This window comes from Coenobita brevimanus, chromosome 54, assembly GCF_032717465.1.
Source record: "Coenobita brevimanus isolate Jiangsu-jjx chromosome 54, ASM3271746v2, whole genome shotgun sequence".
Taxonomy (NCBI): Eukaryota; Metazoa; Arthropoda; class Malacostraca; order Decapoda; family Coenobitidae; genus Coenobita; species Coenobita brevimanus.
Window position 1 is genome coordinate 30,297,165 of NC_137007.1, and position 14,406 is coordinate 30,311,570.

General features: G+C 39.4%; 1 protein-coding gene across 1 annotated transcript in view; it reads right to left on the minus strand.

The window, feature by feature from the left end:
* ValRS (Valyl-tRNA synthetase) overlaps positions 1-11,640 on the minus strand; it is a 31,373-nt gene extending 19,733 nt beyond the window's left edge. The window contains exons 1-9 of the mRNA XM_080273393.1: positions 11,414-11,640; positions 6,512-6,661; positions 5,907-6,031; positions 5,040-5,204; positions 4,581-4,782; positions 3,755-3,945; positions 1,387-1,609; positions 924-1,069; positions 418-625 (exon numbers count right to left, since the gene is read on the minus strand). Coding sequence (XP_080129519.1) covers positions 418-625; positions 924-1,069; positions 1,387-1,609; positions 3,755-3,945; positions 4,581-4,782; positions 5,040-5,204; positions 5,907-6,031; positions 6,512-6,661; positions 11,414-11,581 — 1,578 coding nt within the window. The 5' untranslated portion in view covers positions 11,582-11,640. The remainder of the gene's footprint in view (positions 1-417; positions 626-923; positions 1,070-1,386; positions 1,610-3,754; positions 3,946-4,580; positions 4,783-5,039; positions 5,205-5,906; positions 6,032-6,511; positions 6,662-11,413) is intronic.
* Between the last annotated feature and the right edge of the window lie 2,766 nt (positions 11,641-14,406).

Consider the following 14,406-nt stretch of genomic DNA (forward strand, 5'->3'; position numbering starts at 1 on the left):
ATTATGGTTTGACTGTAGTGAAGATTTATTTCAAGGTTTTCTCCAGAAACTACATGAAGAACTACACAAGTTTGCACTGGTCTCATGTATCTTGTATTTTGCAATGCATGTAAAAAAAATATATATATATCTCTCAGAACTAACTAATGCAATAAACTTTTTACTTTCTCATTATGCTTCAGTAACTAAGCTATATTATAATTCAAGCTTTGAAATGCAAAATAATTAAAATTGGCCACAGGAGTCAACAATTCAATGAGGGTAATAACAACACTCCGAACACTTGCATCCAGAAGAGGTAGGGCTCACAGAACTTCCCCTCATTAAATATTACACCCTTAGTAATTATCTGTCTGAATGGCCATTGATCAATCAGTAAAATGAAATCTATTCTTACTAAATCTGAAGTAAACTTGCCTCCTGTGGTGCAGCTGGTGCATCTACAATGGTGGCATAATAAGCAGGTATCTGATGACCCCACCACAGCTGCCGGGAGATGCACCAGTCACGCATTTCTTCCATCCAGTGGTACCATGTCTTCTCATGCATCTTTGGGATAATTTCTAGTTCACCCGACTTAACTGCTTCAATAGCCTTCTTGGCCATTTCTGAACATTTCACATACCTAAAAATATCAGAAAACTGCTACAGATAAGGGCATTAACATCTGTTCTGCATTCTGTTTTATAGTATCTTATTTCCATTACCAAAATGCAAGCATGAACATTTTTTTTTTTTTTTCTGACCTACAATCTGGGTAAATCACTTAACAACTACATTACACTGTCTATTACTGAGATTACACTCTCCAAACCAATTTCACCAAAAATATCTACCTATCAGGAATACTGTTGCATGGAGCCAAGACATACTTATTATAACACCTACATCTACAACAGTTCATCTAAATTATCAATACATACCACTGTGGTTTGATCATAGGTTCAATGATGTCCTTGGAACGAGAACAAACAGGGACTACCATGGGGTTATCTTTGGTCTCCACATATAGTCCCTTCTCCTTCAAGGCATCCAATACGGCTTTCCTTGCCTCAAATCGCTTCATGCCCTGCAAATCGATGAAACTATTTTCATAAGAAATGGGAGGAAACCGATGTTTGGCATAAGGACACAGCCATGAGAAACACCATTGCTGCTACCTTTAGAGCGGCAGTGGCTATCGACAACAGTAGCTGTTATATGCCCAGAAAGGAAACCTGATACCAGAAACAAGAAGATACAGATGGAAAGATAATCACAAACATAAGAGACACATTACTTTAAAAAAAAAAAAAAAAAAAAGTCAACAAATAACAAAATGGTATTAACTGATCTTATGGCTAGGAATAACCTTTTGTATACCGGGTACTGTAATTTATTACTCACTGTAAATGGTCCATATCCATCAAGAATGTAGCCATCATCAGAAAAGATAGTGAGGAAGGGGAGGTTGTGCCGTTTACCAACTTCATAATCATTGGGGTCATGAGCAGGTGTGATCTTTACTGCACCTGTGCCAAACTCCATCTCTACAAAGTCGTCCTGTAAGATGGGCAGCTTGCGCCCAGTGAATGGATGAATCAACACCTTCCCTACCAGGTGCTTGTACCTGTGAATGAACAACAATTACCTGGATGTCAACTGGAAAACTAATTAACAGAGCATCTGCTGACAGTGCTGGACAATGACAATTCACCTCTGCCCATAAAGTCCAGTTTAATATAATGGCAGAAGTCTGAATGAGCAAGTTTTAGAAATACTTTTGAAAGGCAATGGTAATATGGGAAAAACTTACTTTCCCTACAGTTAAGTACATATGAATGTAGCCAGGGTTTAACAGAGGGTTAGCATAATAAATCTGTATGGCTGGAGGTCTTCTTATCCCCTAAATCGCGGGGTTGTTTTTGCCTGACTTGCGTGTCTCGCAGGCATATTCGCGCTCCGACAGACTCTCTAAAAATATTTGCCAAAAATCAGTTATTAGTCCTAGAATATTATAATTAAATATGCATATGGCACATACCTTCAGCTTTCTCCTGGGATGTTTGTTGAGCCTTCGTCTAGTACCGTAGGACTTGTGGAGACCTCTGAAGTTGGGTAACGAAGTCTCCACTTTACACTTCCCGACAACCCGTAATATGATTACCACAGCCTGATATTATCACTAGAAACACTATTCTATGATTCTCAAATAGTTTGGGATCCATACTCCAAACAAAAAACACTGAAAGCAATGAAAATTACGAGCGCGTATGACCTTCCCACTTGACATCGTTCGCCGCTGGTGTTCTGTCATTTATTAATATAAACTCACAGTTTATATTTCTATTACTATATAACACTTATACATATCTACAGTCTTTATCCATAAGTTTCCTTCAGTAATAGTAGTTTATTGTCACTGTAGGCATTCAATTTCTCTTCCAGTAAAATACGTAGCATTCACTTTCTCGTCCTGTATGCTAGCATTGAGAGTGAATCTGTCACTCTCATTTTCACTTTCATAACTCATAGTATTCACACATGCTAGAATGAAACTTTCACTTTCATTACTCCTAGTACGGTATATATACTCGTATTCTTATATTACTACTCATTTACATTTCTATTTACATTCTATTTTATTTACATTATTTACATTTCTATTTTATTTACACTGTATTATGCAGTCACTTGCAGTAACTTATAAAACTATTTTCCACTGTTCACTTATATTTACATTCACTGCTTTCACTTGCTGTTTACACATTATTTACATTTCCACTCGCACTGTTTTACTCACCAGATAGATCGTAGTCACTGTCTATCATTTTCATTGACAAATTAGCCAGTTCACGTTCCACAGTCACTTACCCCTTTACCTCTTTCCACACGAGGTTTAGTTGGGGGTAGAGGTCACAGGGCCCTTTGCATGGGGCTAAAAAGCAGTGTAATTGGGCAGGCGCGAATCCGACGTGCTTTCACCTTGAAAGACGATAGTAAACTGAATACAGTGTGGTGGCCTGCCTGCCTAGGGGAAGTGCAATGCTGCCAATGTCAGCGGGGTGAAAGCTGCTAATATATACACTATGAAATGATTGGCAGGAAATCTAGACAATACATAATAAATTAGGTAGTTCCAGGTGAATGTAAATATCACTTAGGCTTCTCCCTTCCTTTCTTATATATATTTTTATTACAAGAACAGATAATACGGCATATTTCAAGGGGAAATAAACAGCGAAAACTAGCAAGTAGTGTACGTGAGGTGCTGTCAGGTGATAATTAGCCAATTCCATGTGTATGGCACTATCACTTACCTTATTTCTTTCTTGTATATATTATTTGGAATAAGAATAGGGCATAGGGCTTATTTCAATGGATGAAATCAGTGGAAAATTCAGGGAAGATTTACTTAGCGTAGCACGGCCGGGCAGGCAAGAGGAGAGGGTAATGGAGGGGAAGTAGGGAGGGGAGTCACGAACGGGGAGAAATGGCTAAATTGTCAACAATGGATGGGAGTACAGATGAGATTAGGAGTGCTGACTGGTGTTGGACATTGGCAGTACTGATAGATGATACAAGCCACCACTTGAAAGCCCGGACGAATTCAAAATAACACAGAATCACAAAAGTGACGCCCTGTGGTATGATCCCTTGCTCCCAAGCGTCACAAAAGTGACGCCCCGTGGTTAAGTAGTTAATTAAAATGTACATCTTAAAATAGTGTGATATATAGTTTAGAAAATGAGAACAGAATACCTAATTTCCTGACCTCTCATCACTGGGATGCACAGCCACAGCTGTGTCACCAAGCATGGTCTCAATACGTGTGGTGGCAACCACGATTCGTTCCGTGGAATCCTCAACCTGGTAAGCAAATGACACCAGTACTCCAAATTCAACTTTATCCTTATATCCAGGCACAGATAACTCTGTTCTTCCTGCCAGCTCCTTCTTTTCAACCTAAAAAGACAGATTTAAGAATTATGAAATCTGTGGATTATTTATCACACATTGCTACCACTAGTAAAATATATCAATTACATTAATGCTGTTTAATGACTCGGTAAATCTGCACTTCAAGTACCTCAAAGACTTCAGAAAACAAGGTACAGTATGTCCATTAGAAATGTATTATAAAGTATGGTCACACAGAGCAGACACTAAACGATTCTCACTACAACAGAAAGTCAAGATGGGCAAAAAGAGCAAAAGAAAAGCTCACGATAACATCAATAAATATCTAAATTATACTTTCAAACAGAAAACTGAAACCATGCAGTGCAGTAAAGAAGATTAACAAGAAAGGAACACCACTGTGGGATATGAAAGTAGAAAGCGTAGTGGAGGTCAAAGGACAGCAGTCGTTGGAGTGGAATAATTATGTATGAAGGAAACCAATGATGAATACAGAAAGGAGTCAGAAGACAGAAAGGAGGTAAAAAGAAGGGATACAGACTATTTACAACAGGTACGTACATAATGTACGAAGAAAAGAACAGACTATAACAAAAATGTGGGTCAGGGGATGAAATGGAAGTACGTCAGCAATCTGTTAAATAGGCTATACAGTACAGTATACAGCTTGGTGAGCCAACCTCAATATCCAATATGGCTGACTTCAGAGTACAGGACCAGTTGACCAGCCTGTTGGATCTATAGATTGTTCCATCCTCATGCATACGCACAAAGGCTTCCTTAACAGCCTCCTGTGGTCCTGGATCCATTGTAAAGGTAGTTCGATCCCAGTCTAAGGATGATCCCATTTTCTCCAGCTGATGGTAGATTCGATCACCCTTCCTAATCAAATAATTCATAAAGGTTTGGTTAAAAAACCTATAGTGATGAACTCTAGGGCACAGCCATTTGACAATAAACAGATACTATACTGTACTGTTACACAGTACTCAATTATGCAGATTAACAAATAAAATACTGCTTGATGCTTCTCTTGTTACCTTAACTAAACTTCCTGCATATACAACTGGGTCTTCAGAACACTAAACTGTGACCATCCCCTCCACAATTAAAACTTCTGGCTATAAACTGATACTCACTCATTCTTCCACCGCCAAACACGCTTGACAAACTCCTCCCGCCCGTAATCATGCCGAGACTTGCCCTCCTCCCGCTGTAGTTTCTTCTCAACAACTACCTGCGTTGCAATGCCAGCGTGGTCACAACCTGGCACCCAAAGTGTTGTCTTGCCTGTCATTCGGTTCCTGAAGGGTTAGGAGAGGAAAAAAGTAATCAAAACAAGGAGTGAACTAAGAATAAGAGTTTCTAGATCAAATCTAATCAAATAACACCGTGCTTCATCTTATGCAAACCCCATACTGAGGTCAGCCCTGGTACAGCTGATGCTTTTTATGGAAAGGAAGCTAAACTCTGTTAATTAAGGTACTTTCTTTTTCATCAGTTACTTGAAACTGTTGGGAAAAGAGATATCCCAAAGGTTTAACAAGATCTGTAACACTGTGAAAGCCTCAATATGGACTTTGAGTCTATTTACCTGCCAGTAAGGTTCCTGCCTAAAAGTGATGACTGTGGCTGGTTACTGTACTAAGTTTGTGTCCAATATCAGTCTCCACCTCACTCACTTTACATACAAGAAAAATGTAAGGATGTGTCTGTGCTGCCACATGGTATCATGCCTATTCATATTGTTTGGAATACACATTTTGTCCATCACTGTGGGATCTCTTAAAAAAGATACCATGCTATTATGATTTCCAAGTCATGTTACAACACTATCAGAGTTAAAATTACCAGACAATAGTACATCACATACACAAATTTATTATTTCTCTGGCATGATGATGTTCTTTCCAATAATTTAATTGTGTGACAGAACTGCTGGCCTTGTACTACACCTCAGTATTACATAGTTATATATGGTATTTGTGCATTTATCTCATGCTTACCAGCGACAGATGGCATCTTCAACTGAATTGGTAAGTGCATGTCCTAAATGTAAACTACCAGTGACATTTGGTGGGGGAATAACCATGATGAACTTTCCCTTTGGGTTGTCTTCATCCAGATTTCTCTGTAAATCAACCACACAAAAATTAATTTATAAATAATATTGTGCAATTTTATTTTAATACAGTACATCTTATTTTATACTACAAAAACTGTATTTGGAATCTAAGCATGAATTACAGTATATCTGGCTGCATACCAATGATTGTACAAAAGTAGGTGGGGGATAAGATTGGTGTTCAAGAGGGATACCTTCTGTAGTGGTGCCATTATAACTTGGCAGCTAATTTGCCTGGTTATACCATAGAAACATTCATTAACTCATTCCCATCTCCTGAAAGGAGGTGAACAGCCTGCAAGAGAAAGGCAACTCCACTCTCCAGTCCATTAGGTTCAACTTCAGATGAACCTAGGACCACAACAACAACAAGAATGAGGATATGGTTCATGACAGTTCCCTAGATACACTATTGCTAAGATTCTGTTTAAATGCCAATAAGTACATGGAGCCAAGACCCCAAACAAAGTACAGCACAGTACTTACCCCATATTCGGGTTTAAAGAATCCCTCCTTCTTCCACCAGTCATACCAGGCTGCTTCAACATACTTGGGGCTGTACTGTGCAGGCAGCTCCACATTAATGTCCTTCTTTTCTCCCGCTGGTGTGGGTACTTCATACGTTGTTACCTTTTTCTAATGGTGATGACATTATTATTAATATTAATAATGTTTGTAAAGGCTCTAACATGCTTGCATGTGTCAGCCTTGGTCACTTAATGACAGTTCTCCATGTTGCTCAATCTCTGGCAGCCTCCCAATTCAGCCCCTTATCCCTTAGGTCAAATTCTTTGGTCAAATCCTTAACATGTACTGATCCTAACCTTGATACGCTTTGGTTACCCTTCACAGGCTGGATAATTTGCCATTTCAGAGAACCATGGAATTTGGGAATTTCCTTTTGAAAGTTAGATAAGCTTCTACTAACTTTTTTCCTATATAAGTGGATCTTGTGAATGAAAATTAATCGTTGTAGGTAACCCTTTAATACGACCTTGACTGTAGAGGGAGGACAAATGGAGTGGTGATGGCAGGCACGTGAGGCAGATGCATTGACCAACCAGAAAGAGAAAGGGAAGACAATGAGGATGCTTGTTATAGGTCACATGACACTTATGTAAGCAGCTTTGCATCCTCAACTTTGAATGTAAAATCAGTTCAAAAATGGCTGGCAGATATGGAGGCTGTTCTTACAGTTACTGGGTGTTTTGAAAGAATCCTGACCAAGAAGACAGTACAGCTAAACAGTATACCTGTACCTGTACTTATTAAGAGATCACAGTGTTGATATGAGCAGTCGACTGCCTTAACTGTTAACTAATGTACTGTGTACTTACAGAAAAGACAAACATTTATGGGACTGTGCATGCTGGACAGCCTTTAAACAAGCACATTTTATGTATTTTGATGATTAGGTGTGAACACAATGCAGTGGTTAATATTGTCAGGGGGCTGGGGGGAACAACCCACCCAGTTGGGATAACAAAGCTTTTGTGTGTGTGTGTGTGTGTGTGTGTGTGTGTGTGTGTGAGTCAGCCTCTTTCTACCTTCAACTCTTTTGATAACCTTTTATGCCGTGCTCCCCCACCCAAAACCCGATTCCAACTGGTCCTCAGTTTTTGTTGGGGAAGGCAGGGGTAGGGAACTCAGAAAAAGTTAATTTGCAATAGGTCTGAAAGATAAATTCAATCAATTCATAACACAAAACACCAGAAACAGTCATAACTGAAATCCATGGTTATCCAAAATGCCAAACTGACCCACAAGCTTTGATTCTAACCCTGACATTCTTTGGTCCAAAGGGTCATTCCATGACGATGTCAACCTTTTGTGTCAAAATCAGAATTGCTTAAAAGTATATAAATTATACATCATTTTAAAGCTTAATCATTGAATTTCAAGAATCTGAAGAGAAATTGAGCCTAAACTGTCAACTAAGGGAGCTGCATAAAAAATTGTCATACTATGTCACCAATGAAAAATTAATGCTGAATTTAGCAATTTTCATTGCATCACTGACCAGAGTATGTTATTGTTTGGAATGCTGACATTGTGTTTTATTGAAAATGCATCTATCTGAGTTTTGACTAACACTACAGTTGTTTACATATATGTTGTGGTCAGTATGTAGCATGACCTTTAAATGGAAGTATTTCAGGAGTAAAGTGTTTCACGTTTTTTCCCCATTTTTCCCATACACAGCTAACAAACTAGAGAATACCAACATAACTTTATATTATAAATGGGCATCCCAAGGCCTTAATAATGTAACGTTGGGATACTTCGAAACAAACCCCGGTAAGCCATACAGTCCGTCACACACGTTACATGCCCACTGTGAGAAACGTTACCCAAAAATGATGTAACGTTTCTCACGCACACCTTCAAACAAAAAATCAAAGTAGCTGCACTGAAGTCCAATGATAAAACCCCTGTGTTTGTAATTTAGTATGTTACCTTTAAGTTTTTATTCTTTCCAGACAGTAAATTAATTTTGCCTGGTACCTGGTGAGCATGTTTTACTATCAAGTCTCCAGTGACTCCAACCACTGGGTAATCTGTGACTATTTACACTGCGGTTGTTCATTATGTCAAAGATGGAGAGATTGCTACAAAGCCATTAGCAGTAATTTCAAATACAGCCTCACACTCTCGCCTTGAAGTTCTGGTGTTTAATAGTGCTATTTTTGATTATTTGAATTCTGCTGGTATTCATTTCACACATGTATCATTGTGGACTGATGGGGCAGCACCCCACTTCAAGAACAGGTATTCTATGGCAGCTCTAACATTTTACAAAGACCTCCACAACTGCACTGCTGAATGGAACTTTCAAGAAAGTTATCATGGCAAGGGCCCTCATGATGGGATTGGGGTTTTGCTAAAATGGAATGTCTACAGGTGAGTTTTGCAAGGTCGCTTTACAGTAAGGTCTGCTGTAGAATCTTATGAGGAGGCTGAACAAATAACAGATAAAACTGGACTAATGTATGTGTCTACTGAATATATAAACACTGAGAAGTCAAAATATGTAGAGATCTGGAAAAACTGTAAGCAGCAAAATCCATTCAGTGGTGCAGGTCAGTAAAACCTCTTGGCCACTATAATGTAGCACTGTATCATTTGACTGCAGACCAATCACCTTTTAAGCAGTGCTATCTTCAGGAGACTGGCTATGACCCACAATCTGACTCCAGTACTAGCAGTGATAGGGAAAGTTCACCATCTCTTGCAGAAATGTCATTCATGTCCCAGCCTGAGTCACAGATTACTACTGATTATGAGGCAACACAAAAACCATCACCAGGTAACTATGTACTAGTTCATTACACCACCAAGTTGTCGAAGCATTATGTTGCAGTGGTAGAAGCAGTTCCGGAGCCAGGCATGTTCAAAGTTAATTATTTAAGAAAGGCACTGACAGAATGGGTGACAGCCAGTTTCAATTTCCTGACAACCCGAACAGAGACGAGATCTCAGAGGATATGGTTGTGCAGGTATTGCCAACTTCTTATGTGTCCAGAATGACACACATTCAAAGGGGTGAATTTTCCTTCCTCAATCAATTAGTCTAAGAGGATGAATTTTCCATCTTCGATGAGCAAGTAGTTGATCTTTAATTTTTGTGCTGTTTATATCACTGGTGTGATATACAGGTAAGCTTATCATGTAACTTTCACATCAGTTACTGGCTGTAAGGTTACCTACATGTCTACCTATCTATCTATTGCCAGACGCCTCAATCCCGTTTGGGGTGGCCACAAACAAATCGCCTCCACGTTGCCCTGTCCCCCGCCATCTCACTGCCCTGCTCCCAACTCACACCCCCCTCTCTCATATACCGGTACCTCTCCACCCCATCCCTCCATCTCATCCTCGGCCTCCCCCTCCCTCTTCCCCCCTCCACCTCACTCGCATACACTCTCTTCATCAGTCTTTCACCCTCCATCCTCTCCACATGGCCAAACCACCTCAGTGTATTCCTCCTAACGCTTCCTATCACATCCACATCCACACCACAAAGCTCCTTTATATCCTCATTCGTCAGCCTGTCTCTCCATGTGACTCCATAGGCTCCTCTTAAATAACTCATTTCCACTGCTTTCACTCTTCACTTGTGTCCTTCCAACAACGTCCAAACTTCACTTCCATACGTTAGAGTTGGTATCACAATACTGTCATGTAGTAACTTTTTCACTTCCATGCTCACTTCCCTGTTTCTTATCACTGCTTTCAAAGAACCAGCAACCTTTCTTCCCTGCTGTACCCTTTCAAGCACTTCACCCTCCAAACCTCCATCCTTACTCATCACACTACCCAAGTACTTAAACGTACTCACATTTTCCAATTCCTCACCATCCAACCTCACTGTATGTACAATTCACTGACTTCACCCCTCTCAAAGACCATCACTTTACTCTTCCCTACATTCACCTTTAGATTCTGTTTCTTACACACTCTCCCAAACTCATCCACCAAGCCTTGCAGCTCCCTTACATGTTATAAGGTAATTTATGTTCATAATATTCAAAATTACATTGTTCTTTTCCGCTGCATCACCCCAACCCTGCTTTACAAGAATCATGTTTTGGTTAATTTATCATGTGTTTCACATTAATACATGATTTACACTGTTTAGTGATACTTGAAATTACTGTAACCTTCATAAGAGATGATTTTGTAATTATATGAAAAACAAAATTCGCACAAGTAACGTTTCTCACTTTTCCTGTAACGTGTCTCACGGTCACATTTTCCTTAACAGTAGCAAAATTCTTAAGAGAAACAGAATATGCTGGGTATGGTTATGATCCTCATACACTGATATATTACTGATATAAAGCACTTCTTGACTAAATCAGTAAAATCACAGTTATTGAAAATACTCATGCAAAATATAAGGAGGGGTAACATCGCGGTAATGTTTCTCACGTCACCTATAAAAAATCTATATAAAATCAGAATAAAAACATATGAATAATCTGATTATGGCATAATGTAATGTGAAGTGTTGGTAGTATACATTGCAAATGGCATTTATTTATATTGGCTACATAAGAAAATACAAGTGAGAGTAGATCAGTAACTTTTCTCTGAATGTAACGTTTCTCACGATGGAATGATCCCAAACCATAACACACCAATCTGGAGTATAAATGAGAATTACACAAACCTAACCTATCCAACAATAGAGGTCTCTACTGGTGAACTATATATTGATCAAACATGATCTTCCGATGTGTTTCTTCGTTAACAATATCATTATTCAGCACGATGAAGCAAAGTTCTATTTACAAAGAATATCACAAAAATGGGCAATAATGCTTTCCTCATGACATTACACCATAAATAAATATGCGCTCTCTAGTATTTGTTCCAAAGTGTTACCTCTTCAACTTTTTTCGGTTTCTTCTGCTGGCCATCACCTTGTTTCTCTGCAACTTTTGCTTGCTTCTCTGCAAACTTGGCTAATTTTGCGGCCTTCTTAGCTTCCTTTTCCAACTGTTTTGCAGTTTTGGGCTTCCCTTCTGTACCTGCATCCTGTTGGTTTGCCATATTGGGATCTACCAGGATGGTTATGTCAATAGACGCGGTTTTATATACCAACAGCTGACGCAATATTAATCCCTCGTGCCGAGTATGGTGCCGAGGTGCCAGACAGGTCGGTCTTACTAAATACCACCCGTCAACCACCAAATCTGAATTATTACAATAGTATTCAGCATTAATTTATAACATTTGTAACCACAAAATTATGCTATAAAATAATAAATATTAATATTAACTAAAAAGGGTATAATTTATTAGCTCTTGCTGATAAGGCGTTATAGTAGCCATATAAAATGATGCAAGTTACATACAAAACAAAACAAAAAGACTATTTATATCATATATGGAGGAAAAGAGAGAAATTAAGAAAAGAAAGAGGAATACCTTAACAAATAGCAAAGAATAAAAAAAAGAAAAAAAGAAAAAAAAAGACGAGCAAAACACAAGCTAAACACAAGAAAAATAATTAACTAGAAAAATGAATTGACAAGAGGAGTGCCGATGCAAAGGCAATACTCCTCACCTATCAACTGAATTGAACTGAACATTACAGTGATTTATTGAATCATCGCTGCGGTCCACCTTTTAAGACGTAACAACAACGATGATTCCAAACTGCCTATGGTGTTCTTACTATTTTCTGGTTCACCGTTGCTCCACCTCACAGCATTAATGGATCATTGCATGAGTAAATAAAAACAGCAGACTTGTGTGGTCTTAACCCCTCCACTATAAATACCTGATCGTTGAGAGCAGTGATATGAGCAAGGAAAGACTGGTAGAGAAGGAGCACGGTGACGGCAGCTCAGAGATAGAGCTTTGGGCTCAGGACCGGGGGGTCGCGATTGGGGTAGCTCCCACCTGTAACCTAGCGGGGCTGTATGAGCCAATACAGGGTCTAGCTCGGGGGAACGTCATTTGTATGCCTTGAAACGGTTTGGTCATGGGGATAGAATGAAGAATGAGATTACGAGAGAATGATTTGGAGTGTGGGTGAGTGAAGTAGAGGGGGAGGGGGTACAGAAGATGAGACTGTAGACTATACGTATGAGATACGAGGATTTGAACTGGAGAAAAGGCAGCCTGATGGCAGTGGACAGGGTGACATGGAGGTGATTAATGTGACCACCCTTTCCAGATTTATGGGGTCTACCTATAGGGAATAAAATAAAATAAAGTAAGTTGCGGGTTAAACAGGCAGTGTAGATTTCTTTCAGTTTTCACTTTTTGTGTGTGTTTGTACCAATATTATCGAAAAGTGAGCTTAACAGGTTTGGTTATATTATTTCCTTTGACCTTCAAGCCTATCAATTTGGGCTAGAATGCCAAGCCTGCCCTCTTTACCATAGAGAGTACAAGCTGGCAAAAATCCACTAGTGCACTTATGAGTCTGTTTAACACATTAAATTACTTAATAACTCTAAAATGGCATTTAAATAATTAGTTATATCATGAGGCTAAACTATGACATTACTGCAACAAGAAGCTAATCTCCATCACAAAAACCTTATTATGAAGAATGGTATGTATCACATAAGCTGGGTATCAACCATATCCTGGGGGCAAACATCCAGGTACTCTCATCATCTGTAGCATCAGCTGGTGCTGACAAAAAGGACAAGGTGGTACAGTAACAGACAGCTGCTCAAAAGCAGTGAACGGCGAGGGTAGGGTTGCAAGAGGCAGGCCAAAAAAGACCTGAGATGATGTCCCAGAACATGACCTTAAGGATAATGGACTAAATGCTGCTACGTGGAGAGCCGTCATTGGGTGACCTATGCCGTAATGCCGATGCATGAAACCATGTTGGACCTTTATAAACAAAGGTAACTAAGGTAATGCTGATGTCCTTGATCCCTGATATAGAGTCCCATCTATGCCGTTTATCCAACTCTTAGACAGACCCCAGCACATCCATTCCTATATTACCATGGCAATGCAGGCTCATGGTGCCTTCCTCTGGTGGTACTCATATAACTGTGTTGCTGCTGCAGATATAGAAATGTCCCTCACCTCCTCTATCTCCTGGAAGGATGATAGTGGACTGGAGATGGTCAGCTTCAGCCTACAGTCCACTGGGTCCATGTCAGATATACCTTGGGTTATAAAGGCAACCATGCAGGCTCATGTCACTCCACAGTATGTAGCAGGCAGAACATACACACTGCATTTTCCATTACATGTATTAGACTCTTTTTATCCTAACCTGGCCCAAATTTTTGTTCTTTGCAGCTTGTTTAACATAGGTCAGTGGAGGAAAGAGACAATACAGCTGATCTATACCTTTTCCAAAACATGCTTCACTTATAGCATTATATTTTAGTGTTTTAAAACCCTGCATTCAAGATGGAGAGATGGCAGTTTTAGGCAGGTTGGAGTAAATGCAATATAGTATTCTGTATAAAAAAGTTTATCGAGTGTTGTACGGAAGGTATATGGAAGAATCATTATAAAGTAAGAGAGATATCAGAAATCCTAGTGACTGATGAACAGGGTGTTTTAGAGTGGTAGAGGATGTGTGGATCAATTATTTGCAGTGAGATAGATAGTGAAAGCTTATGAGAAGGACTATAAGGTGTTTATGACGTTTATGGATCTGGAAAAAGCATACGCCAATGCAGACAGAGAAGGATTGTGGAGGGTTTTGTGCAGGTATGGTGTAGATGGTAAGCTGCTAGATGCCATCAAGTTTTTATGATGGTAGTGAGGCATGTGTTAGGGGAAATGGACATCGAAGTGATTGGTTCACGATCAATGTGGGAGGGTGACAAGGTTGTGTGATGTCCCCATGGTTGTTCAATATATTCTGTATATGGATGGGGTGATGAGAA